This window comes from Sciurus carolinensis, chromosome 4 (assembly GCF_902686445.1).
Source record: "Sciurus carolinensis chromosome 4, mSciCar1.2, whole genome shotgun sequence".
Classification (NCBI taxonomy): Eukaryota; Metazoa; Chordata; class Mammalia; order Rodentia; family Sciuridae; genus Sciurus; species Sciurus carolinensis.
The window spans coordinates 80766815-80792876 of record NC_062216.1 but is presented as its reverse complement, the minus strand read 5'-3'; the positions used below and the strand labels follow the sequence as shown (position 1 = coordinate 80792876).

Genomic DNA, 26062 nt, shown 5'->3' with positions numbered 1-26062 from the left:
ATAGCCAAGGGAATGGAAAGAAAAGGAAAATGTGTAGGAATACTTGGGAATTCAAATCAATGAGATACCTTTACTCATTAGATGGGAAGAATGAGGGAAAAGGAGGAATCATGAGTGACACTGGGTCTCTGTTGGCCTCATCAGAGTCAGAGATGGTTAGTTCCTCAGAAAGGTGAGATTAAAGAAAGGGGAAGGGAGAAACCTAGTAGATTTAGGGTTCTTATGGGCCTGGTCTGAGTCAAAATGCAGATTCTGAATCCATTATAAGAAAGGTGATCATTAATTATATGACTTTTGATTAAGTTACCCATGCAGAGTACAGAGATAAGATGAACAGAAGGCCAAGAAAAAAGGAAAGGGAAAAAAGTAAAGAAAAGAAAGAAGGAAGGAAGGAAGGAAGGAAGGAAGGAAGGAAGGAAGGAAGGAAGGAAGGAAGGAAACAAAGAAGGGAGGGAGAAAAGGAAGGAAAGAGAAAGAAAGAAAAAAAAAAAGAAAGAAAGAAAGAAAGAAAGAAAGAAGGAAAGAAAGAAAGAAAGAAAGAAAGAAAAAGAAAGAAAGAAAGAAAGAAAGAAAGGAGGAGGAGGAAAGGAAGGAAGGAAGGAAGAAGGAAGGAAAGAAGGAAGGAAGAGAAAGAGGGAGGGAGGGAGAAAGAAAGGGAGAGGGAGGGAGAGAGATAGAGAGAGGGAGGGAGGGAGGAAGGAAGAAGGAAAGAAAGGCTAAGAATATTCCTTGGACTTGAGAAAGTTACTGTCTATTGATCCTTGTGAGAGAGTCACTCTGGAAAGCTGAAGGCAGAAGCAGATAGGCTGAGTAAAGTCAGAAGATAGACGGTAAGAAGTGAGACCAGGAGTCCAGTGTCCTTAGATAGGGCAGAAGGAGTTTTCTTTGCCCAACTGTCCTCCCGTCACACCCTCCCAGACACAAGAAACCCTGGGGTTCAGGGTCAAAGGACATACCCACCTGGAACCTGCCCCCTCCTTCCAGACTCCATTCTGACCCTCCACGACCCTGCCCTAACGTCATGCACCATGCTCACTTCTAGGCCTCTTCCCTGAGTGTGGCACACAGAAGGCACAGCAGAGCTCAGGTGTGTTTCCTCCTAGTCCAAGGGACAACCGAGGAACAGGCCTCTGCAGGATGAGGAAGGGTGTAGACGAGTCTTGGAGGTGTGGAACACCCACATCTCTGCACTCAGAGTCCCTCGTGATGAGGAACAGATAGAGAAGTGAAAACTAAGGGGACGGCAGGCTGTGAGCCAGAGGCACAGGACCAACACTCTCCTGAAAAACCACGTTCTTCCCCGGAACTCCATGGACTGAGCATTTTAAATGGGATCCTGATCTTTTAGATATATTTAGGCATATGGTGTACAGGTTTCTGTGTTCTTAGTCTCAACCCCACAAACGTCAGGGTAGGGCCTGGTGGAGGCAGAAATAATAAGCCGCATGTTCAAGAAGTTGGTCTTGATGGCAAGAGGTGAAATATTAGGGTGAGAAGGAGTGACCGGCAAGTTTGTTTGTTTTCTTTTGTTTAGATATGGATAGTTGAAAATGAATTTACATTGAACAGTGAATAATTGTCTGCATTTACCTCTTATCTCCCCAGAGGCTCTGACAAGTATGAAATACAATGAAAAGTACAGAATTTGAATTACTCTGGGGAAAGAAGTTAGTAGAGTCCGTTCTGGTATTCCATATTGAAGTGAATCTCATAGGCTGGTTTATGGAAAGAAATCTGGATTTAAATATTACTGCCAGAATGGTTTTAACATTTCTTAAGAACAAGATAACTAAATGTCAGATTAATTAGTGTTACTCATTTTACTCATAAAGTCAGTACAATAATTCTCAAACTTGATTTTGCAATGCTAGCTAACTCATGGACTATTGCAAAATTGCACCCACATACTCCAAACAGATTTTAATCTTGATTCACCTTAAAAATTATAAATACAGTCAGGTGTGGTGGCCCACATCTGTAAGCTCAGTACCTAAGGAGGCTCAGGCAGAAGAAATGCAAGTGTGAGACCAGTCTCAGCAACTTAGTGAGACCCTCAGCAATTTAGCAAGACTTTGACTTAAAATTAAAAATAAAAAGGACTGGGGATGTGGCTCCGTGGTAAAGCGCCCCTGAGTTCAATCTCCAGTATAAAAAGAAAAAAAAGATTATAAATACATATGTGCTCTGTGTCAGCATTTTGGAAGATAGAGAAGTGGTAAAATCAAATTAAAAATAGTAAGATTTCATAATGCCCAGAATTCTGTAAATTACAATGCTAAGGAGTTGGAATCATTCAAAAATTCCTAAGTAAGCTGAATTTAAGTTAAGTGTGAATTTATGCTAATGCAGCAGGAGAACCAAAATCAACTCTTGATCATAAGATTAAGGGAGTAAAACAAGCAGTCCCAGCTCAAGAATGCCCAGTATACAAAAGTCCACATCTATCCATCTAGACAGGGTCCTACTGGGCACCACGTTGAGTCTCCCACATTCCATGGTAAATGAGGACATGGCCAAGTGAAATCAACCCTTGCCCTAAGTGGCCCTGGCTTCCAAATGCACTCTCCATCTCTTTGTTGCCATCTTCCTCTTTCAAGGACTTGCTGAGACTTTTTTTCCCCCCTGTGCCTGAAGGCCAGTGGGGTTCTGCAAAAGGATTGCAGTAACTGAGTCCAAGTCACTGTCTTCTAACTATTTGGCACTTCAAGTTTATCACCTCACTGGATGAGTAAGTATCACGTGCCTATGAGCCCCATTCTTGAGTGGCAGCAGAGAGCTCTGCAGTTTGTCTTCTCAGTACTCACATTTGGACCAATTTCCCTGAATATTTACTTAACCACTTTGATTCAATTTGACTCTACCTAAGACATTTAACACATATTTCTTAAGCTGTTCTACACAAGGGACTCTGACAACTTCCTGTCCTTTCACAGCTCATCTTGTAATATAATCTGGTCTTGCTGTTTCACTACCTAAAAGACTTCAGTTCAACTGTAAACATAAAGATTTCCACTGTTTCAACTTCTTACAAGTCTTTTCTAAAAATGTTTAGTAAGCTGGTACATTATTCATGATAAGAATGCTCCCCCATAATGTTTAATTGTATGTATTAACTTCTCTGGGTCACACTGCCCAGATACATGGCCAAATATGATTGTGTGATGTCTCTGAAGGTGTTCTTGGAGATTATCATGTAAATCAGTGGACTTTGAGTAAAGCAGATTGCCTTCCATAATGTGGGTGGGCCTCATCTAATCAGTTGAAGTCTTGAGTAGAACAAAAGACTGGCCTCCCTTAGCAGAAGGGAATGCTCAGCAGACAGCCTTCTAACTGGAACCACTGCCTTGTCACTTGCTGGGTCTCTAGCTTAACAGACCACCCTGAAGATTCTGGACTTGCCTGCCTCCCATGACCACATGACCCAAGTCCTTAAAATAAATCTCTTTCTAAGCTAGGCATGGCAGCAGCACTCTGTAATTCCAGTTATTTGGGAGGTTAAGGCAGGAGACCACAAGTTTGAGGCTAGCCTCAACAACTTAGCAAGACCCTGACTCATAGTAAAAAAATTAAAAAGACTGGGGATATGACTCAGTGGGAAAGTATCCCTGGGTTCAATCAATCCTGGGTCGGGGAGGGTGGGAGACCCTCTTTTCATACATATCATGTTGGTTCTATTTCTCTGGAAAATCCTGACCACTACACCCCCACTCATCAAACAGAGTTGTTTGATTTTTTGGTGGGGGAGGTGTTGGGGGGAATACCCTCTTTGTAGTGGATATGTTGCGTAGGGCAGGGAGTTTGTTGCAGGTCCTGAGTAAAAATTTCTCTGGGGCCGGGGGATGGAGGGATGGCCAAGAGGGTAGATCTACGACTGAGGGGGTGGGGTCCAACACACAGGAGAGCATCCCTGGAAGAAGTAAGGGAGGGACATAGACCTCTTAAGATGGTGCCCTAGAAACAATCTAAGAAATCCTATGGACACATGAAAAAGCACCAAGAGTCAATGCAATTTGATCAATTGATCTAAAATATGTTGAAATTTCATTTTCAGGATCCACTGTGTTTTGGATGCTTTTTTCTGTGCAGTGTTTTCATCCAAGACCAGAGGGGACTAGAAGATTACCTGGTCCACATTAAAACCATGCTCATCATACTGGTGTTGACTTGACACTGGGACATACAGTAGCTACCCTGCTCTCCCACGGTTGATACCAGTCCTTATGGCTTATGGAAGACAGGCAGTTAAGCTTGCCTTCGCTCCAGAGCTATGTGGGGTTGCCCCAGGTGATGCAATGAATGGGCTCCTGCAAATACATGTAATGCATACCTTTGTGAATCCTTTATGTTTTGAAAACACATTAGGGGAACTGGTTATTTCAAGGAAACTTTGCAAGTGTCTCATTTCTTAACGTCACAAGCCATTCTTATTTAAGTTCATAACCTCTCTCTAATGTATTAGCTTATGAAATTCCATTTTTTGCCTAAGAGGTTTAATTAAAGCAAGACAAAACTATACTTAATAATGTTCATTTGCCTGAAAGAGTTATTGCAGAAATCCTTAAGGTATTACCAGAAAGCAGTTTAATGTCTCAAATAAATGTCATATTCCCCAAATCAAACTGATAGTCAACTTAATGAGATATAAATGTCACTATTACCCATATTTTCCCACATTATTTGAAAGAAAACATTCACACAATGAAGGGAGTCAGAATCTATTTTTATATCCCTAGAGTTATAAACATTTGTATCAAAATATTTACAATTATAGTATATGAAATAATCTATGAATGAAGAAGCCAAATACAGTACTAGAACAACCCACCAATGTAATGCAAATTACATGAGACATAAATGTCACAGAAAAAAAAAGTAAAAGACAAGGGAATACATGGTTCGCTCCAGCCATAGTTCAACTTTTTAACAAAACGAAAGATGTCTTTTGGGTATATCTGATATGTAGGTATGATTCTCCACATAAGACAGCCCTCTGCAATCATGTGATAACCAAATCATAATTGAAAAGTTCATTACGCCAGTTTTTTCTGGCCAATCTCTCTACTCTCAGCCCAGGTAACATGGTGGTCTACCTTCCACATTCCCTTAACTAGAATAAACATAGAAAAATATACTTAGTAATAGTCCCTTTACATAAATACCAGCAATTATGGCATAACAAATCCCCAAAAAGGCAAGTTATATAAGAAGTGGATGAGGAGAAAACTAGAAGAAAAAAAGTGGGCAAGATGTCTCAGACTCTTCCTGGGGTAGATCTTACTCTGAGGGCAAATAAAGGAAATGTCTTCCAAAATAAAAAAAACTCCTCTAGGCGGAATCTGAGATGGCTTAAAATAGCTGCTCTAGGGCAGAGCGCTGCCTGCTGAACCAGGAATAACATACTACTCTAAATCCTATATAGAAGTGCTCCTGTGGCCACAGACAGCTCAGCTACCATCTGACTGGGTACCCCAAGAGTTTCTGCTCTTTTTTTTTTTTTTTTTTTCCTTTAAGAAAGTATCTTCCCATCACCTGTATTTTTGATTATCTCATGGGATTCTTATTTTCCTGGGAGCAGGCACTCTGTTCTTATCTTGACTAAAATATAGTATGCTTAATACTTTGCAATTATATAGCACCTTTCACCCAAGGACCTGTTGTTTGGTTTTGGTTTGTATGTGTGTGTGAATTTGCTTCCAGAATTGCTATGCCTCACCTGGGAAGTGGGATGGGCAGGGCCTCTGAGAGGTAACCACTCCGGCCAGTGTCAAAGCTAGAGTGACTACTGACCTTGAAGCCCTGACCCCAATATGGATAATTAGACAAAACTTCCTCAAAAGTTCATAATTTAGAAAAAGAATAACAGGAGTGTATCACATGAAATCATACTCATTTCTCTCATTATGACCGCATTGAGGGGAATCCTAAAAACATAACCCTGGCATAGCACTGTGGTAAGATTGTCCCTTGATCCCACAATCCGCTTGGGGCTTTCACTGCTGAATTGATCATTAATACCTCTAGAGAAACTCCAGAAGAGCTGCCTTAGCTTTAAACGAGAGCCTAGCAGAGTCTGTGGCAAGAGGTCTCCATGAGGGACAGCAATATGAGGTCTGGCCTGGGCTCTGTCCATCCCCCAAGTCTTCCATGGTGAAAAGCGTTTTTCTTTTTTCTCCCTTGATTTAGCCAGCCCACCGACTTGGCCTTATAAACTCTCTCTCTTTCTCTGCTGTTGTCACAAGTGCCACCCAATTCTACAGAGCTAAGTATCTGTTCAAAAGAGGGATGATGGTTCCCTGGCCAAAGCCTTCCTGTAGGCACTTCATATGGTAAGGTGATAATTTGCTTTGGGTCAGAAGGGCAGGGTGGTTTTCAGGCTTAGCATAGTTAGCGCAGAAAGAGTATCTGCTCCAGCCAGAACTTGTACCGCTTTGATGCAGTAGGTCTGCAAGATCCCCAGTGTGTGACCCAGATTCACGCTTGGAAGTGGAGCCAATGGAGTGGCAGCTGATGGGACCTCAGGAGGTGTGTGTAACTGAGGTCAAGCTGGAGGTCAAGTCTGGTGGCTGGAGAGAGACCCTCTGGCCCATATCAGGGAGCATCAAAATACAAGTCAGTGACCTTCTCCCAAGGGCAGGGGCTTGACAGTAGAGAATCTCCCCAGTAATGGTTTGGACTTGGGCCTCTCCCACCCTTCCTTCCCCTTCCCCATTCCCTCCCCTCTCTTGGTTTTTCCTGCACAGTGACTTCCACTTCCCTCCCAGATTCAACTGCTTCCTCCTCCCCACCCCCCAGGTCCCCATACACTTGTTCAGCCTTATTTCTTTCTCAGGACAAGATAGAGAATGCCGATGATGAAGCTGAAGCAGAAGCAGATCCAGGTCAGGATGAAGCAGTAGCCATGGTGGCTGCTCTCATAAAAGGTCTCACTGTTATTGGCATAATGATGAGTATAGATGGACACTCCGACCATAATGCACAGCCCTGCCAGGGGACAAAGGTGTTGTTGTTATTGTTGTTTTAGTCAATAAAATGGGTTTATAATTATATACCAAGGACAGGTATATATATATATTTTTTTTTCTTTCTTTTCTTTTAATCCTGTTTCCTCCATGGCATTGGGAAAGTACACACTCATTGTCTCTCAACAGTGGTGCTGTTGGTTTGCTCTGGACCAAGCTTGGTGCTGGTGTTGATAAACTAGACATGTGTGGGCTCTCACAGCTGCACTGGTTTGTGTGGCTGCGAGTGTGAAGCAAAACACAGAACACTATGTTCAACACCTGGCTCTCCTGCCTGGACCCACCTGTCTAGACAAACTGTTCAGAGGTATAGAAGAACACGGACTTCCATCAAACTGGGTGTACTCGGGAAGAGAGAAGGGCATACTTGGGACAAGAGAAGACGGAAGTCCACTTCTTGCTTGCATTGTTGCATCTTCCCAGGATGCCCACCTTCCCACCTTCTTCAAGAGTCCTCGATGCGAGTACTACTGACAGGAGTGCCCCAGCCTCTGGAAAGCTGCCAGGAACACTAGTTTTTTAAATAGCAAAGTGGATGAGGGTTCTTAATCTAAGCAATCTGAGGTTCTCAGCAAAAGAACAAATAACTAGAGGAGAAAATTGTAGAAGGCAGTTTCATGGGGCCATGTGTTAATCTGCTGAAGTCTCCAGGAGCACCCACAGGGAGATCCACCTAAAAACGCCTCCCACATAAACCAGAGTCTGCCCCCAAGATACTCACAGCACACCAGCATGGTGGCGCCTGAGAGGAAGAACCGGTTTCCCTTCTCCATGGTGAAGAGCTGGAACACGAAGACCAGGAGGGAGATGACAGAGAAGATGATGGCCAGGATCATGAAGGCCTGCACTGCCTTGAGGGCATCTGCAGACACAGGGTGGGGAGAGCAAGGGCATTAGGCCACTCCCAGGGACTGGACATCCCTGACCCCACCCACTGTTGGCAGTGGGTCGATGTCTTTGTACATACCTTCATGGCCATACGTAAGGTCAAAGCTACAGTCACCATTGGTACAGTTCTTCCAAAGACCTGCGGATGCCGGCACAACATCTGAAACTACCCAGACCTGAAACCAGATGGAAGCAAAGAGGTGATTAAACATCTCTGTTTTAAAAAGAGAAAATGAAATAACAAATCAGCTTACATCATGACCAAATCTTAATCAAGACCCCCCTACGTAGCCATAAATACAGCTAAACAGACTATCTCTTGGTGTAAATAAAGTCCAATTAAAGCTGACTGAAGTCACAAAAGTTCCAAGAGATACGAGAGAGAGAATGCACGACCCAGAAAAATGTCCCCTAGTCTCTTTGGGTTTCACATTCCCTGTGGCTTGAAAAAAAATTAATGGAAATAATTTCACCCATTGTAGTTTAAAATTCTAAGGCTCTCAGAAACAAAAAACCTAGATGAGGAAAACTGGTTTTATTTATGCACAATTTATCTACTCTCTCCAGATTATCTCACTAAGTGCCTGGCTAACAAGAAATTCAAGAGTTAAGAAAAAATGTCTAACTGACAACTAAGAAAAGGGGGGCTCCTGGGAAATAATGATGAATCTGGGGGGTCAACAAGTCATTTTCACTTATACAGAAGGATCCAGCTTTAACTTTCATAACATGCAAAGTAAATTCATAGTAAAGTAATGAAGCAAGAACTTTATTGTGGGAGCAGATAAAAACAGAAAAGAGACTAAAATATCTCCCCCCAGGTTCACCACGGTGCAAGCATCCCTTCCTGCCCAGTCCAAGTGACCCTTCTGAAATAGAAAACTAGTGCAGAGGGCTGGGATTGTCACTCCATGCTAGAGTGCTTGTCTAGCACTGGGTTTAATCCTCAGCACCACATAATAATAAGTAAATAAAATGAAGGTACTGTGTCTATCTACAACTAAAAATATATTTTTTTAAAAAAAGAAGAATAAGAAAACCAATGCAGAGTGCTGCCTACAAACACATAAAGCATACGTATACTGGAAAAATGAAGCCAAGGATGTACCGTCATCTACTCTCCATAAGCTCCTGTGTGCCAAGCCCTATATTAGGAGCTGATAAGATCCGGATATGAAGCACGTGGGCATCTCTTAACATGCTTTGAAGTTTATCAGACTTCTTATCCTGAGAGATGTTGGGGTGGCATGCAGATGACTAAATTACAAAATCTGAAGGAGGCAGCATGAGTAGGGGGTGTCTTATCACAGTTTTGCTTAAGTTTTGTAATCACATCCACCAACTTTTGCAAAGCTCTTCTCTGTAACCTTTAAAACCCATTTTTCCTTTACTTGTAGCTAAGTCTGAAACAGATTCTGGAACCATCATTTGCAGCCTAGTGATTGGTGGTGGCCTTCGTATTTAAATCCAACCGTCTTGTTTCAGAGACAAGCACAACAAAAGCAAATTGGGTGCTAAAAACGGCCACTAGAGGGCAGAGTAGTCCAAGGTTCAGAGAGAGAAAAGACACCACCTGGGTTTGATAGTTTTATGTGTGACCAAGTTAATTCCAGTGGCACCAGGTAAATGGTGCAAAATTACACTTTCACATGCTACTCTCTACCCAAAACTTGAATTCATCAGTCTGGCAATCAAAGATTCCTGTCCTCTCACTTCTGTGCCCTCTTGCAATCAAGGTTCCCAGAAGGAAGGGAAGGTCTGCTGTATCCATGAGTGTCCTCTTTATTCCCAGAACAAAGCACATACTTCCCAGTTGCACTACTTTGCTAGCGCTCCCACCTGAAATGCATCCCTATGTCCTTACACTGTCCACTGTGCCCTGGAGAAACCCTACTCCTCTCTTAGTTCTCCAAGTGCACGGCACAGGGTAAGGTTCCTATAGAGGCTGAGGCAGCATCCTTGGGTCCTTCTGCCTCCACACCAATAGCCCCAGCAGGATCCCTCATGTGACCTAGTGACTGGTGGCCTTTCGCTATTGAAGAGTTTGAAGTGTGAGGGTTGTTTATTTTAATTCTACAACTAGGCTGGAAGTTCATGAAGGGCAAGTGTTGTGGCTTAAATTTCTTTTGCAGCACTTTATGTAAATATTCAAATAATTCCTCAATGAATGAATGAACTAAAGTCCAAGACTTACGTTGGCAATGGTGGAAACAAATAACATAATAACGGTGGCGATGTGGACCACAAAGATACCAGCCAGTAACACCAACATCTTGACTTTTCTGGTGATTTGTGAGTGAAGAGAGTTCTGAAAAGAAAAAAATAAAAGGGACAAAAAGGTTACTCTCAGATTCAATAAGAAAATTCAGTTTTTTCACATGTATGGGTTCTCTGCTAAAATGAGGAAACAGTTTCATCATAAATCCCTGAAAACACCTTGTCAACCTAGTTCCCAATTTGTCTCCTACCTATCCATCTATTCATATACACCCAAAAGTAAACAGAATTTCCGTTTTTTCACAGGTATTTATATACTCATTTCTCCAATACTGCCTATTTCTAAAAACAGAACATTCTATGAAACTGTTAACATTTTGTGTTTCTGAGATCAAAAGAGTGACTTTGTTTGTTTTTGTTTTGTTGGATGGGCAATGAAGGGGGTGTTTGTTTTATTGGAGTTTTTTTGTTGTTGTTGTTTTGTTTTGTTTTGTTTTGTTTTGTCAGTAGGCCTTTGAAATTTCCAGGTCTCCATGCAACATCGTCAGGTAAATTTCCATTTTCCCCTAGAGAAGTGTCTGGGCTTCCACCAAACTGCTCACCCAGCAACTTTAATCAAAGTGATGCCTCCTGCAGATTAGCAGCTATAACTCAATGCCTTTATACTGAATAGGCTACTAATTTGATCCCAGTTGAGATATAAAATGGGAATGACACAACTTCTATTATTATAATGCTTTTTGGTATTCAATAATTATAATGACCTAATTATAGTTTAATGGTCTGATTGCCTACCGATTGAACGTTCCAGACTAGCAATGCCATACCTGAGCCTTGGCCTATGTGTGCCTCATGGTAGGGGCACTGCTGTTCATCTGGGGCAGCGTTATATTTCCTACAGCTCAATATGACAGCTCTGGGGCCTATAAAAGTGGGCAGCTTGAGACAACTCCAGATGTGCTTTCTATTCCTGCATGACTTTTACACAAATTCCAATCCTTCAGAACTCAATACAGAAGCCAGGCAAATGCATAAATCACAGGGTGGAAGACCTGGGAACTAATACAGATTAAAAATGTACATGGTAAACAAAAGCTTTCAGTCATAGTCTCAGCAGAGAAGAAGGGAACCCACTGGTCATAAAGCCTAGAAACCAAAAGAGTGGGTAGGAGGCACATGGCGGTGGCTATTCTGATTTATGTCAGCTACAGGGATGCTTTGTCATGCCCAGGACAGTTATGATGCAGTACAGGTTCAGAGGGACATCAAAAGGAAAGGGCTGGAGGTTATTCACACCCTAGGCAGGGAGGATGCGTGGATGTCCCCACCACAGGAGATGACTGTACACAGCCTGCAATTGTCCCACCTCTCTCTCTCACTCCACCTCATTTAATTGACACTTTGAGGGTGCTTGTGCCACTTTCACACCACACCAGGTATTTATTAGAGATCACTGATACTACCATTGTTCTAACACTTCAAATATCTTTTATCTCTTCTCGCTTTCCTCATGAGGCATGCAAAATCTGGCGTGGTCTAATGTACACCAGGGTGCCTTGCCTTCTGCAGGCAAGGGACATCAGGCAGGCACTGGCTTCCACCATCCACCCCAGCCCTCTCCAACAACCCTCTCCCCATCTGGGCACTCTCCTCCAACTGGGCTATTTTTTTAGTCATGCATCCAATTAAACTGTGAATGATAAACAATAATGAAGTTTATCCTGCTGCCTCAGGGGAGAGCTTGGAGCTTTTGTGCCTGTGTGAATAATCTCTCCATTCGTTCAAATTCATTTTGCTCCTCTCAGTTTCTTGCACACCTCCACAATTTTCTGCTTGACTTCCATGGTAAAAAGAGGGTTTTGAAGAGTTTGAGTTAGAATCACATAAAGTTATTTGACATGCCTCAGTTTCCTCATGTATAAAGCAGAAGTGGCAATACCGATCCTACAGGGAAGACCAATGATTAGATTAGATTGCATATGTGTAACACCTAACATGGTGTCCAGCACATGGCAGCTACTGATAATGGAGTTGTTTTGGTTGTGATCATTATTACTGTTATTCATACCTGAAGCTGAGTAGATGTTGCCAACCCAACCCAGTTACATAACACCAGGCTGCCCCACATTAAATGCAAGGAATAAGGTATCAGCTAGCTGGTTCATGAAGCAGTATGTATTAAGTCATTTCAGTCCTCTTAGAAATTGCCATTTTGCCTAACCTTGCCCCTGGAGTAGGGAGACTACAGACACACCCTCAGGGATGACCAAGAGAAAGTTGACTCATCTCAGCCCATCCTCCTAATTCCCCCAAGTTCACACCTCACTGGATCCTGACCTTGCCCTTCCTGGGTAAAGAAATAGGTTGATTGCAGGAAATTACAAATATTACATAATGAGGTCTTGTGTTTAATCCTCCTTGGGCTCTTTAAATGACTCTCTTACTCCTTTTGTTTGTAAATTTACAAATATCCTCCTCCTAAGAGTGAAAAGTCATTGAGGGGCCAAGAATGGAATATAATACACCAAGTGAGGCCACTTAAGGGAAAGCATTGTGAGTTCCTTCCCTGACAGGTCGCTGGATTTCAGCAGCACTTTCTGTCTCCTTGGACTGTTCTGTAACCTTCTTGGGCTGAATCCACTCCCTTTCATTGCCACTCAGTCTCCACTGGGACGGCCTCTCTCACCTCACCTTCATGGTGTGCATCCCCAGGAAGCATGAGTTCCTGGTCACTGGATCTCACTGCTGATCTAAGCCACGGCCCCACCTGATCCTTATTCCCTGCCTGTTGCAGGCTGCCGGACTGGATGGAGGAACCAAGCTAAGAGATTTCATCTTAGATTTCTGTGATGGTGCCGAGTCTTTTCACTGTAGAAGGGAGTCATGTGTCTTGGATTAGCAAGTGTTGTGATTGCACACAACTCTCCCTGCTTCTGCTGCTATGTCCAGCCAGAAGTAGAGGCTGTGTAGCTATAACTATTGCATAATACATGTAACTTCATCTTTTCACTGCCCCAAATTTGTCAGGTTTTATCAGTATCATCCATTGTCAGTTTAGAGGGGCTTCCATTATTTTAATGGCCCTCTTCCAATACATTTGGAAACAAAATGAACTATCTTCTTAAATCCCTGTTCTGAATTATTCCTGTTACCCAGGTCCTGCTCCTCACCCCCATCAAATATATCCTCAGTCCAGGGGAGGAAACCCACAGTCTTTATGGTAACCATTAGTGGAACCAAATGGATTAACATTTGGAATCTACCAAACAGAGAAGTAGGGGAGGTATAAATAACAGAAGTAGGGGAGTCTTGAGACTCCTACACATCCATTACTTGCAGAGTAACCTGAAGGGAGATTCATTCCCTGTTCCACTGTGAATCTTGCTTTATTCTATGGCACAGAAAAACCATTTCTGAGCATGTAGGTCACTGGAGGTGTTGAATGCTACAACTCTCTCCTTTTTTTTTTTCATCGTGTTTGACTAAAACAATAACAGATTTCTTCTCCATACCTCTCTAAAATGCTTCATGTGGCACTCTCTGGTGAAAAGCACTCTATCGTCAAGGCTGGGTAAATTGGACCAGGAAGCAGAAGACAATAGCACTGTGACTCTGCATACTATGGTACAATACCTGCTTCCCCATGGTGTGTGGCAGTCACAGAGTGTGGCGTTCATTGTTGGGGACTCTCATAACAATGTTACTTGTGGCCCAGGCCACTGGAGCTGGTCAATTCACACCATGCTGAAGGGGTAGGACATGCACTGGCTTCTTTGTCAGATGCCAGGAACATATTTCTGCAGCTACAGGAATGTGAACAGAGCAGGACCCTCACCTACCTGCTGTGCTTGCATAGGGGTGGTCTGGGAAACTGAGAAAGCTCTAGGAGGCACGGAAGTTGCCTCTAAAAAGAAGTAACTACTAGCAGAAACAGGATTTGAGACTTGGAGCCACACAGGTCTCTGTTATCCTTTCCTAGTCTTCCTTCAGTCCTGGAAGGAAGTCCCGGCCTGCCCGTCCCCTTCCACAGTGCCATTTTCTGACAACTTTTCTTCCCACATTGCCTGGATCACATGACAGCAGTGGTCTCTTCAAGATCCTATCTCTAATGTAGGTCTCCCAACCACTGGCCATCTGTATTTGCATTCATTTCTATTTGTTAATAGAAAATGTATTCTAGTTAGCAGACATGACCCTGAGGATCACAGTTGCTGGTGAGTAGAGCCATAAATGACTAACTGACATCAGGGAGGGGAGGAGTGGATGGAGATGACACTGTCTCCGTCCACTTAAATCTTTACAGGCTTCTTGCTCCCCTTTTACATCTCCTTCCCACAGAAAATGAAAGAACAGATGAGAGAGACAGAGAGGGAGGAAAGTGAAGAGGAGAGGACAGAACAGAAGAGAATCAAAAAAACATAACCCTAAGACTACCTTGCTTTGCTTCTTGACCTTTTTTCAGGTAGCCTAATACTCTTAGGGTGCTCTGAGCAGTGAGAAATTAATTAGGTCCCTGTGAGAGACTTTCCTTTGGTGACCTGAAACTAATTCTGCAGAGATTTTGAGAGATTAACTTCTGAGGAACAATAGAGAAATTCAGATGTGCTTAGTTTGGCTACAAGATTGCTAAACTAGGGATCAGATAACTTCCTGTTGTGGAGGCTGTGTGTTTATTGAACTGCCAGAGGAGTCTGGGGGAAGCAGTTCTCTAAGGGTGGTCTAAGCCACCATAATTGGAAGCAATGAAATAGAATAAAGCAACCAAAAAACCCACTTCTCTAGCTTAGGAAGTGGTGGAAATCCTGGCTCTTGAGTCAGGAATCAGTCTGAGCCTGGGGACTCAGAACCCAGGGGCTGGGAACTATGTGAACAGTGGGGGAGTCCCATAGCACTCAAATTTCCATGATTCATTTGAAAGTGGGTGAGAGTCTCCTGAATAAACGCCAAAGCAGAGACATTCTCTACAGGAAGACAAGATGGCACAAGAGCCTTCCTGAGCAGCACTTGCTAGACCAGGAGGGTTGGCTGCAGCCCATCTAGGCATTCCCCTGGCAGCCTAAGATAGCTCAGGCTTTACTAGGGGAAAAGAGAGCAAAAATGGCCAGTTGCCAAGGTCCCTATTTCCCCTTCACCTTCACAGTCAGGTCTTGAGTTTCTTCCTCCTGACTTTTTACTCCCATTGCCAGAGTCCAGCTCAGGCCCTAGTCTGGACCCTAGCTAGCATCAGCCCCTCTCCTGATTCTCTCTCAACTCCCCTCCCCACCCATGCTCTATACAGCCATTGGACTATCCCTATCCAGCCATGCCTCTCTACTCAAAAACCTCCAAATCCTCCCCTCCAACCTCCCTCCCACACACACCATCAGCACAAATTACCAGGAAAGAGGATCTGAACACCTCATGCTGGCCCTTGGAATCCTAGGATTTGGTTTCCAAAAACAAAAGCTCTACTTTTATGTCCTTCTGCTGGGAACTATTAATTTTTTTCCACCAAATACAAACCCTGCCTCCTCTAAGAAGCCTTCCCAGATATGGAGGTCAGAAGTAGTCTCTCCCCTGCTATGCTCTGGCCCTTACACAGCCCTTCAGCAAAGCCACTGATGACAGCCTGCCTGGTAATAAAGTTATTTAGGACATGTTTGGCTTCCCCACCACAGAGTCTAAGTTCCTGAAAGGAGAGTCTTGTTTATGAAAGGTACCAAATAATTATTGTTCAATTAAATAAAAAATGAATTGAGAAAGGAAATATTTTCTTCTGTATGGAAAAATAAGCAATATTGAAGTGACTGAAGACTTCATAATAGACACAGAATTCAAGGAGGAAGACGTTTCCCTTTTTTATATGAGCATGCATGAACTTTAGTCCTTTATTATTTTTAAAAATCATTTAAAACATTACAATAACTATGTATGGAGCATTTCATTATATGCAAATTTTTTATATATTCCCATACACTATTTTTACACTATGTAAACATGCAACGATTTCTTGAGTACCTTTGGCATTTAGATATACAAGGGTATGTATGTATGTGTTGCATTTTGTTCAAGAGCTAAAAAAATGAGTGCAAAGAGAAAATCTTAAATTTCTAAACATTAATCTATCTGCAGATTTAAACTTTCAATGTACTTTTTTGAATTATAGACTCTCCAGACTAAAGGAGGACTTTATGATTCCTTCCCAACACATGAAACTCTCTATGAATCTTTATCAAAGAACTATCTAAATCACACTTCAACTCCTCTAGTCATGGGGAGCTCACTGCCTACCAAGGCCCCCTTAGGAAAGTCCTGACAGTGCACCAGAGTCTGCTTTGAACAACCACCAGCCACTTAGCTCCGCCCATGAGGTTCCTGACTCAATTCACACTACTTCTTTCTACCACAGTCACCTTTGTAGCACATTCAGAGAAATCTGCAGCACTGTCAGAGAATTCACCGGAGGACCTCGCCTTAGATCTTAAATTCTCAAGATATAACCTAATCTTCAGATGACTCTACTGATAGAACAGTTCAGCAGTCTTAATATTGGCTAATGTTCTTCCAACTGTGAAAGGTTCATCCTACTGGATAACTGCAAATTTTGAAAAAAGCTTCTCACACCATCTGATCAAAGACTTGGCACTCCCTGGAGGCAAGGGGAAGATGAAAGGCAAGCTGCTCCTGGTCATGTGACCTCATATGAGTCAGCCTCTGGCTCCAGCCTCCTCAGCAGGACACTCCAGCAAAGCTGTGGCTGCCTCTTCTCCTGAGGACACAGCCTAGGGTGCCATGATGGCCCCTCTACCCTCACATGTCAGGACCACTTTGCTTTTGATGTGCTTGTTTCCAGTTGAGGATAATTTTGGTTGGCAAGATCCACATCCATGGAACACAAAAGCAGAAAAGGAAATACTGTCTTTTGGAAGCAGCCAGAGGATGTATCTGGAGGAGAAAGTGGCTGGGATTAAAGGCGGTTGAGTGGATGAGACCTTGGATGAGCTTTTCTGGCGTTGCTATTATTGTTTTAAGTCAAGTATACTTTTCCATTCTCAGTATTGTTTTTACGTAGGGGTGGGAGAGGGGGCATTCATTTCTCTGTGGGAAACATGGAGTAAAAGGGTCCTGAAGAATCATTTCCTCCTGCCTCTGGATGTCTGATGTTGGTGTGGAAAGAAAGAACTTCAGGTTACCCTTAACTCTGTGCTCATCCTACTATGGGCTGATGCTCTTGAGTACAGGGCAGCTTTTATGCCCAGGATAGACATCAGCAATCAAGCAGCAAAAGAAACAGGGACCTACAGTGTCCCGGGAAAACAACTATTATTTTCTTGGTCCTGGGGGAAGGGAACTACATCTTGCAAATGTGGGCTATCAAATAAATATATAGAAAATAATATATAAAAAAAATAGTGTTTATCCAGCCTTGGCATAGACTAGTGTGGACTCTCACATAGTTAGGGATAAGGAGTCAAGGGGTGTGATTGAAGGGCAAGGGCAGGCATGTTACCAGAAAGGAAAGGAAAGGAAAAGAGAAGGGAGAGAGGTAGATCAAGCAAGCAAGCACCTACTGGAAAACCAGATGCTCATAAAAATTCTGCCTCTGACTAACGATTTGCATAAACTCTCTGGTCAGTGGCTCCTAGATAGGTGGAGTGTCAAATGATACAGAGCACAGGTTCTGGGTTTGTATCCTGCCTTCACTACTTCCCAAATGTCTCCTATAGACCTCATAGGGTTAACTCATGCCTGACACAGAGCAAGGGCAATATGGTATTTTGTTATTGTATTAATTCCTTCATATAGAATGAGAGACTTGGACCAATGAAATGGGCTTTAAGCTTCTCTGGCAGAATCTGAGGGTCAACATCAATGCCAGAGTCAAACAACTAGCATGAATATTATTTTTGCAGATGCTCCCCAAGAGAGTAACCTCTCTTTCTCTCTTATTTCCGCTTGTCTTTCTTTGTGTCCAGTGGAGGGGGTGGATCTGGGCAACATCTGCAAGGCTGAGGCCAGACCAGGGCTGTGAAGCCTGAGCCCAGCCCACGCCCCAAGCCCACAGCTGGTCAAGGGATGGGGCGAGTCCCCTGGGTAAGGACGGAAGCTTCTGACAAAGGAGAAGTATTCCGGCAGCCAGAGTGTCCTCAAGGGAGAAGTTGCCAAGATCATCACTCGGGTTTGGGAAGAAAGTCAAGGTGTGGCCCAGCGCAGCAGCACTTGGGTGGGTCTGACAGCAGATGGCGGCAACAGCCGTCAGCCTGGAAGGGGGCAGGGAGCCTGGAGGGACACCACTTAGGCAGAGGCATACCCCAAGTGCATCGGGTGGGCTACAGGCTTTGTTTCTGTTTTTTAGGGCAATTGGTTATTTAGAGGTTTAGAGGCATTGGATCATTCAAGAAGGAAATGCATGTCCCTTAGGTAAAGCACAATCAGACCTGAGGCCACCATCTTGCATCTTCCAGTTTTGGCTCTTCCACTCTAGCATGATTTTCTTTCTCCTCTCTTTTGTCTTAGCGTACAGCAGTTACTCATCATTCTGTTCCTCCCACCACCTCTGAATTACTCAGAGAGCCAGCACAGCCCCTCAAAACAGTGCCAATGGTATAAACAAAGGGTCTTTCAAAGGCCACTGCTTCTTCCTGTCATATTTCTGAGAAGGCCCACCCAGCAGAGTCAGTCCAGAAGACACGGAAGGCCTGGAACAGACTCCCTCCCTGCAAACCCTGAGACAAGCTTCCAACATTCCCTCCTGGGCCCCACCCTCTGCACAAAGTCCCCTCCCTGTGGAAGCTCAGAGAACATCTTTCAGCAAAGGGAAGCTCTGGGGCTCAGCTTCGGAATTCTTTGAGATCAGTGGGAATACTCCATCTTACCCAAAACTCATTTCAGGGAAGGAAGCCTCTCACCAATTCTCCTTCTCCAGCACCTTGGGGAAGGGGTTTTGATTATTTGACCTTAGACCTCTTGTTTCAAATAATCAAAACCCCCAAACTCCCAGTTCTGATCTTACCTCTGAAAGACAAGGACCTCGTTGGCAGAGGTCACTGCCTTGTTGCACAAACACTTAATGGAAACCCAAATGGCACCAAGCATGTACTGACCACACCAAAAAAATTAGATGTGGCTTGAGCAAACGAAAGATGCTTCACAGGAACAATTATCAGAATTTTGATCTAATGACGTCCTGAAACATTGAGGGTGGGTGGCCCTCAAACAAGAGAAGAAAGAATTAGGAGTGGAACCATTCTCACCATGTCGCCCTTATTCTTTGGCCTTCTCCTGGTTTTTGCCAACTTATCTTTCTCTGCCTTCTAGGCCTTTCCATTTGCCTTTTCCCCCAACACTCAGGGCTACCCATGTCCCCTCCCTACCCTACTGTCCTCCTGGAACCTTCCTTTCCTCCTCTTAATTTGTTTTTCCTTGGCTCCACACCTTTAGGGTCACACCCTCGTGCTGCAGGATCTCCATCTTGAAATTAGGGTGGAGGTCTCTTTCCCAGAAGGAGCTCAGTTTCTCCATGAGCCCAATTTCATTCCTGACAAATTCCTTGCTATTGTCAGTGTCTTAACGGGCTTAGATAGCCTGCCTTTCTCATGAGCTGGCAGGGCACCCTGGTGTTTCATAAATCAAACCTCTTCCTTCCCTTCCAAGTGCTGGGTGATGCTCTCTGGTAAGTCCTGGGAGCACTATGCCTAAGGAATCTCCAGGGGGATGGGGCACAGGATGCCACCTCTGTCCTCATGACAGCTGGGAGCCAGATTCTCTTAAATCCCCATTTCAGTGCAGCATGTTGCCTCATTCCAGTTTTCCACTAATTTCTAACAAGCTTTGACTAGGAACTCAAGAGACTTCTCAAAATAGGAATGGTAAGATCTTAGGATTTCAGAGTTTCAGAGGCTTTGAAGGCCATCACATTCAATTTCCTCAAGCAAGGAGAGAGTGAGTGACTTTCCCCTGACCACACTGCAGAGTCCTGACAAGACAACAGCTTCTGTGTCTTCCTATCAGTGTCTCACACCTACCCCACAATTCTTGCCACAGTTTAATTCCATGCCAAAAGGATTCTCTTCCTTTTTGAAGGAGGAATTCCTGACACTTACTCAAGAAATAAAACAACTGCCATAGCCACAGAAGACCAAGCCACAACCAGAGAGGAGTTCCTTTAGGTTCCAGAGAAATGCCCTTCCCACAATGAGGAAGAAAATATTGACCCCCAATATGTTGTTTAAATGGAAGAAAGAAGGAGTAACCCCCACAAGTGTTTGTATCTCTATGAAGCATCAGTGAATCTTCCAGTTAAATTGAGGAAAACTGCTTCACCAGTCAGCACCAGGGACCGAATATTATGAAGAGTTGTCTCAGGGACATGTGTTTTAGGGGTGAGGTGTTGGAAATTCAAATAAACCCCTAATTGGAACCATATGTGAGTTTCCTTATTACTGAATAGCAAGCATAGTCAAGAAATTTGGGGTCAACTGGGCTGAACTGAGAAGAGTACTGGAAAAGAGAGGTTTATGCTTAGTAAATTCCAGTTCTACACTAGTTAAGGATTATGAACCCTTCTCAAGGGATTGATACATGAACTTCCAACAATTAGCAGCTACCTTTGATTGGCAGTCTATTCCTTTGGTTACCATGACAGGTGGTTAACAGTGTACAGGCAAGGACCACATGCACTGTGGACCAAATCATGAGACAATCTCCAAAGACCAAGTTAAAAGTGTTTCTGGTATTTGGTTGAATTAACCATAACCCACTAAGTGGCAATACAAGGTGTGTCCCTCTGAGTATGTTCATCTGACAATGTCTCTGAGCTTTTTTTTATTTGTTTGTTTTTGGGTGCTGGGGATCGAACCCAGGACCTTGTGCTTACAAGGCAAGCATTCTACTGACTGAGCTATCTCCCCAGCCCCTGTCTCTGAGCTTTTGCGTTAAGGTTGTTGTTCCCAAATGTCTCTAAGCTTTTTGTGTTATGGTTCCCACTTATGTGGGAAGTTAAAGAAGGAACCATATTCACGTGTCTAAAAAATGAAATTCCTCAGAATCAAATTGTATGGATATGCTTGACTATGTGCCAATTCCAAAACTTCAAAAATGCTCTTCCTGAGACGTTGGGGAAAAAAAGAAAGAAAAAGTTAAAAAAGATAATGCAATGCAGATCCATAAAGCTGTCTTAAATATTAACTAAGAGTTAAGTGTCTAGAAGATAAGGAGCATTGGGTGGGCAACAACCAATCCCACATAGATATTTTCTGGGTCATTTCAGTTCTGCAGGACCAGGAACTTCCAGGGAAGCCAATTTTGTTCAATTTAAGGAATTCTGATAGAGCCATCCCGCAAAGGGGGATGAGCAGGAGGTACAGCTCTGAAGAACTCAGCTCCTCCTGTACGGGATTATAAAGAACTGTAAAATGTCCATCTGCCTAAAAATTAGACTTGCACATTTGGTGGAAGAATGAATGAGCTGATCTTCAAGATCACTCCCAAATTCAGAATTCTGTGAATAAAATGAAGCACATATTGGAACTAGTTTGCTCTGTGCCCTTTTCCATGGCCACTTTTCATATACATACTCCACTGGGCTCCAGCAAGTCTACAGAAAAGCAGTTTTGCTTCCTGCATAAACCATCCTGGGCCTCTGTGCTCTTTCTCCAGTGCCCCCATGGGTCCAGCACTACCTGAAAATCCCAAGAGCCACCAGGATGAGCCAAGAGGGTCTGCATTCCCAGGCAGGTCTCCATGAAGCCCATTCTCAAGGTTGGGAAGGGATTAGGCCTAATTGGTCTCCAAAGGAAAGCACAGGGGTTGAGCAAACCAGTCAGTCCTTTCCAAGATCTGCAAAAGGAAGGTCTCTGTCTCCTCAGAGGGCTGCCAGGACTCCTGGGAGGTAGCCAGGTTCTGAGGATGTGATCTGCTTGGGGCTGGTCCCTGATGGCGTTATGCCAACAACCAAAACAGCTTCGTACCCCTGAACAATGTAAAATATGGGGGCCCTTCTCACCAAGGCACCAGCCCGGATGTCCAGCCACCCTGGATGGCTCTCCACCCCCGCCCCATTCTTCAGAGTCTGGGTGGAATTGGATCCGCCTCTGAGGGTGGGAGGCCACAGGGGGAAAATAACCCTCACATTTCAGCGTTTTCAAAGACCTACAGCTGAAGTCCCGGAAACCTCTCCCAGCCGAGATGCTCTCCCTCTCCTTGCAGGAAAAGTAGACGGCAGGAATCTGAGCCACCTTAGGTTGCCTCAAACTCCAGCAAATAACCCACAGCACGTTTTTGCACATATAAAGTCACAGAGTGTTGTGAACTGCTCCACAAATAAGCAGATCATGATGTTTACACCCTCTGGATTGTCAGCGTTTCCCATTTGCTGACTGGTCAAAGGTTGCTTATTAGTTTTAACATACACAAAACTGACAACAAATCTGTATTATTTCCCTAGGATACCATCGTTTTGGATTTAATCTGGCTCTTTCACTCACCTCCGTGTAATATGGAAGTCATAAACATTTGAAGCAAAAGTGGGAGTTCTCTGCATCTTGAAAAGTTGCCCTTGTGTTTGTTTAATCACCCCCTCAGGGGCAGTTTTACAAGGAGTTTTGCCTGCTCAACTTGCAGGTTGATTACATTTAAATCTCTGCCAACCAACAAGCAAACTGCATTTCTGAAGGAAAAGCCTAACTTCATCAGACAAGCTGAATCCTGTCATTCTCATGTTGTTTACATGGGGGGAAAAAAAATCTACCAGTATCTATGTGGAAACGGCCACACCTCTGTCACTCAACCAAAATGTTAACCCAATAAGACAAAAGCAAACAGCAAAGGTGCCGTTCATCTCCCCAGATTCACTTCATGCTTAGCCTTATGATTTGTACAACATTTTGCCAACGAGTGAAAAGGTAAACATTCCAAAAATGATCACGGCCTTCCCCGCCACACAATTCTACATCCACTTAGAAATTTCTGTTCTGGTCTTCAACTTAGCACTGAAATGCAACTGTTCCTGGGGTGGAAGTTCAAAGCCATTCAATGGTTTCTTACAGGAACAAAGTTCCCCTGCCCCACCCTCTCCTCCAAGCCTGATTTCCCTCCTGCCTCCAACGCCTCCACATCTGGACCAGAAGAGGAGTCTGGAATCCACATCAGGCTCCCGATTCCACCAATGAACCCTCCCACGTTTTATTTGAAACACCAGTTGCCTCTCTCCCTCTCTCTCCATTTCCCTAACGGTTTTCTTTAAACAAACCAATTCCTCTTTCCCCATTCTGTGAGAAAACAAAACTTAAATTTAAACAGAAGCGAATGGACAAGCAAAAGCATAGTAAAAGAGCAAAAATAAACTGAAAACCACAGATCTATACACCCTCAACCTGAAAGACCTAGCAAACAACCCACAAGCCAAGAAACATCTTAAGTCCTGAAGCAATTTGAATCAAAACAGAGAAGTTGAAAACATCTGGCAAGTTCTACTCAGAGGTATGCATTGTTTCCTCCATAAAGAATATTCTCTCCAGGTTTGTTCCCAAGTCCCTGCTCCTACCATATCTTCAGAGTAAGAACGCAGTTATTACAAGAAATGAGTACAGCCCCGTCCTGCTGATTTCCCCTGACTCCTCCACAAAACACATTTTTAACTTCAAGGGAAAGGTTGTCTCAGCATCCACTTAGCAAAACATTTCAAGGACTTCTTGATTCTTAGAGAACCCTGGAAAAGTAGCAAAGGAAAATAGAAAAAGCAATGCTTAGATGAACTCTCGGAAGAAGGAGCACAGTGGAAAAAGGAGGCAGAGTGCAGAGCTTCCCCACAGCTGGGAACTGTCCTACCTCGAGGGTCCCAGCGACGGAGGCAGATGCCCTGAGTGGCAGGAGCTGGCAGCTGCCCTGGTCCGCTCTTCTGGAGGTATGTGACCACAGTGAGGGGAGGGACTGCCTCCCGAGGTTATAAGTTTCCTCCGCTGGTGTGCTGGGGTGTGTGATGGGCGGTTTCTTTTCTCTGTGTTTTAAAGGAGTTTCTATGAATCAGTCTGGCTTTAAAAAAAAAAAAAAATGTTGGTAAGCTACGCCCTGCTAAGTTGGCAGTCAGTCAAAAGTGACTGGGAGTGAGCCATCAATTCAAAGAACCCTGTTGTAGGCTCCCTCTGACTCAGACACACAGACCACAGTGGAAAAAGGAGTGACATTGCTTCAAATGAGTAATAGGAGTCACACAAATAGATCTGTTTACTGAAGCCCATTCCTCCTCACCAGAGAGAGACTTCGGTTACTATGGACATAAGACAAAACACAGGTTCCAGTGGAGAGGGGGAGGAAGGGGAACCCCGGTTAATTAAAATCCCAGCTAATCATCAAATGAGATTCCTGTCCTTCCTTCCCCATCAAATGTATCAGCTGCTGCTCATTGCCAGGAAGTATCAGATTTACTTCTGACTCCCTTGACTGACCCCAGGGCACTGTCCTGCTGTATGAGGCCCGGGAAGCAGAAGAGGACCAACCAAGTGCCTTTGTAACCTGCCTCTGAATGAAGGAGCACTGATTGACAAAAGACAATCCCTGCTCTTTAATTATGCACTCTGAATGCCCATATGGACTCTTGGAGGAAGTCTTCTAGTTAAGGACTTTGCTCTCTGATCTCCATGTAATAATCACCTGGACCTTGTTCCACAATTGACTTTCTTGAACCCAGCTACTGGCATGATCATCACTGTGGCCTCCCCGCGCCACTCCTCTCACTCGATCCTAGAGTTGGGAGGGGCCTTCAAAGGCATCTAATCTCACAGTCTAGGTAGTCCATCGGATAGGTACAGAGCCTGGATGCTCAAGTTCAAGCCCAGCTCTCCGCTTAGGATCTGTGTGACTTTGAGCAAATCACTTACCCTCTCCATGCCTGTTTCCTCATGCATCAAATGGAGATAGTGGATACCTATCTCATAAAGTTATAGTGATAAATATGTACATAGAGTTTATAATAATGCATACATTAAATGTTCCATCAGCGTTAGCAACAATGATTATTTTACTGAAGAAGATGCTCAGGCCCAGAGAAAGGCGAAGTGACTTCTCCAAGAACATACAGTAAGTTGGCACAAGCAGCTTGGATTTGAGTCTGCCAAACCCAAGCAATTCTCTGTCTGCCGTTCTCTACTGCATGGAAGTATGTTTACATAGTTATTCATCCATTCATTCAACCAATACGTGCCGCACTTCAACTTCGCTGAGCCCTGTTCAGAAGACCAGGTCATAGAAGTGAACAAGATCCCTGCCCTCTTAGAACTTAAATTCCATAAAAGGATAGAGAATGGACAGATGGTGTTGCAACAAAATGTTGATAAAATTAGATGGTAAAATTATAGGTGAATTTTAGTTGCTTCTGATCACATTTCTGGGGTTTTTTTCCCCAAAATTTTATGCAATAAATATATGTTACTTTGGTTTTTAGGGGAAAATATATTCACATAGAAGAGAATATTTCTAAAGTGGATGATGGGGCACAGACACACACACACAGCCTCTTCAAAGTCCCTGAGAACTGAATTCTAGCCCTGTAAAGATAACAAAGTCTAGATTTTTCATTAAAAACTGACAATGTGACAAAGACTGCATCAGTTTCTCACATATTTCTTCACCTCCCCCATCTCCCACCACTCATTTGATAATAAAAATGTGGTCTGGGAGGAGCCACTCCCAGCACTGGACAGAGTCCCTGAGATCTGAACAGCCCCACCCTCAGGGAGGGGAGGGCCTCTGCTGGTGAGCCCAGGAACCTTCTCTGCCTGGGGCCTGTCTCTCCCAGGCCCTCACCTGTGCTTGGGTTGCCTTTGCCTTCTGAGGCCTTCTGCGTGTTTGGAACTCTCTTTTCCCACCAGTGGGTAAGGGAGAGGTGGGATCCAGAGGTAGAGGCCTCAGCTGCTGGGGAGTTGTGGTCTGGCCTCCATTTTTAAAGGGAAACCTGGAGCCAG

General features: G+C 43.8%; 1 protein-coding gene across 1 annotated transcript; it reads right to left on the bottom strand.

The window, feature by feature from the left end:
• Positions 1–4703: 4703 nt before the first annotated feature.
• On the bottom strand, positions 4704–24095 carry Emp1 (epithelial membrane protein 1). The gene is made up of 5 exons (XM_047549331.1): positions 23931–24095; positions 10102–10215; positions 7987–8083; positions 7741–7881; positions 4704–6981 (listed from the first exon to the last, which is right to left on the bottom strand). The coding sequence occupies exons 2-5, from the start codon at positions 10177–10179 to the stop codon at positions 6815–6817; spliced, it is 483 nt and encodes a 160-aa protein (XP_047405287.1). The 5' UTR covers positions 10180–10215; positions 23931–24095; the 3' UTR covers positions 4704–6814.
• Between the last annotated feature and the right edge of the window lie 1967 nt (positions 24096–26062).

Excerpts from the sequence above, each read along its gene's own strand:
- Emp1 (XM_047549331.1), bottom strand. The coding sequence starts at position 10,179 with ATGTTGGTGTTACTGGCTGGTATCTTTGTGGTCCACATCGCCACCGTT. Across the intron at positions 7,882-7,986 it reads CCTTACGTATGGCCATGAAG|ATGCCCTCAAGGCAGTGCAG; the intron begins GTATGTACAAAG and ends CTGTGTCTGCAG. Across the intron at positions 6,982-7,740 it reads CGCCACCATGCTGGTGTGCT|GGCTGTGCATTATGGTCGGA; the intron begins GTGAGTATCTTG and ends GTCCCCTGGCAG.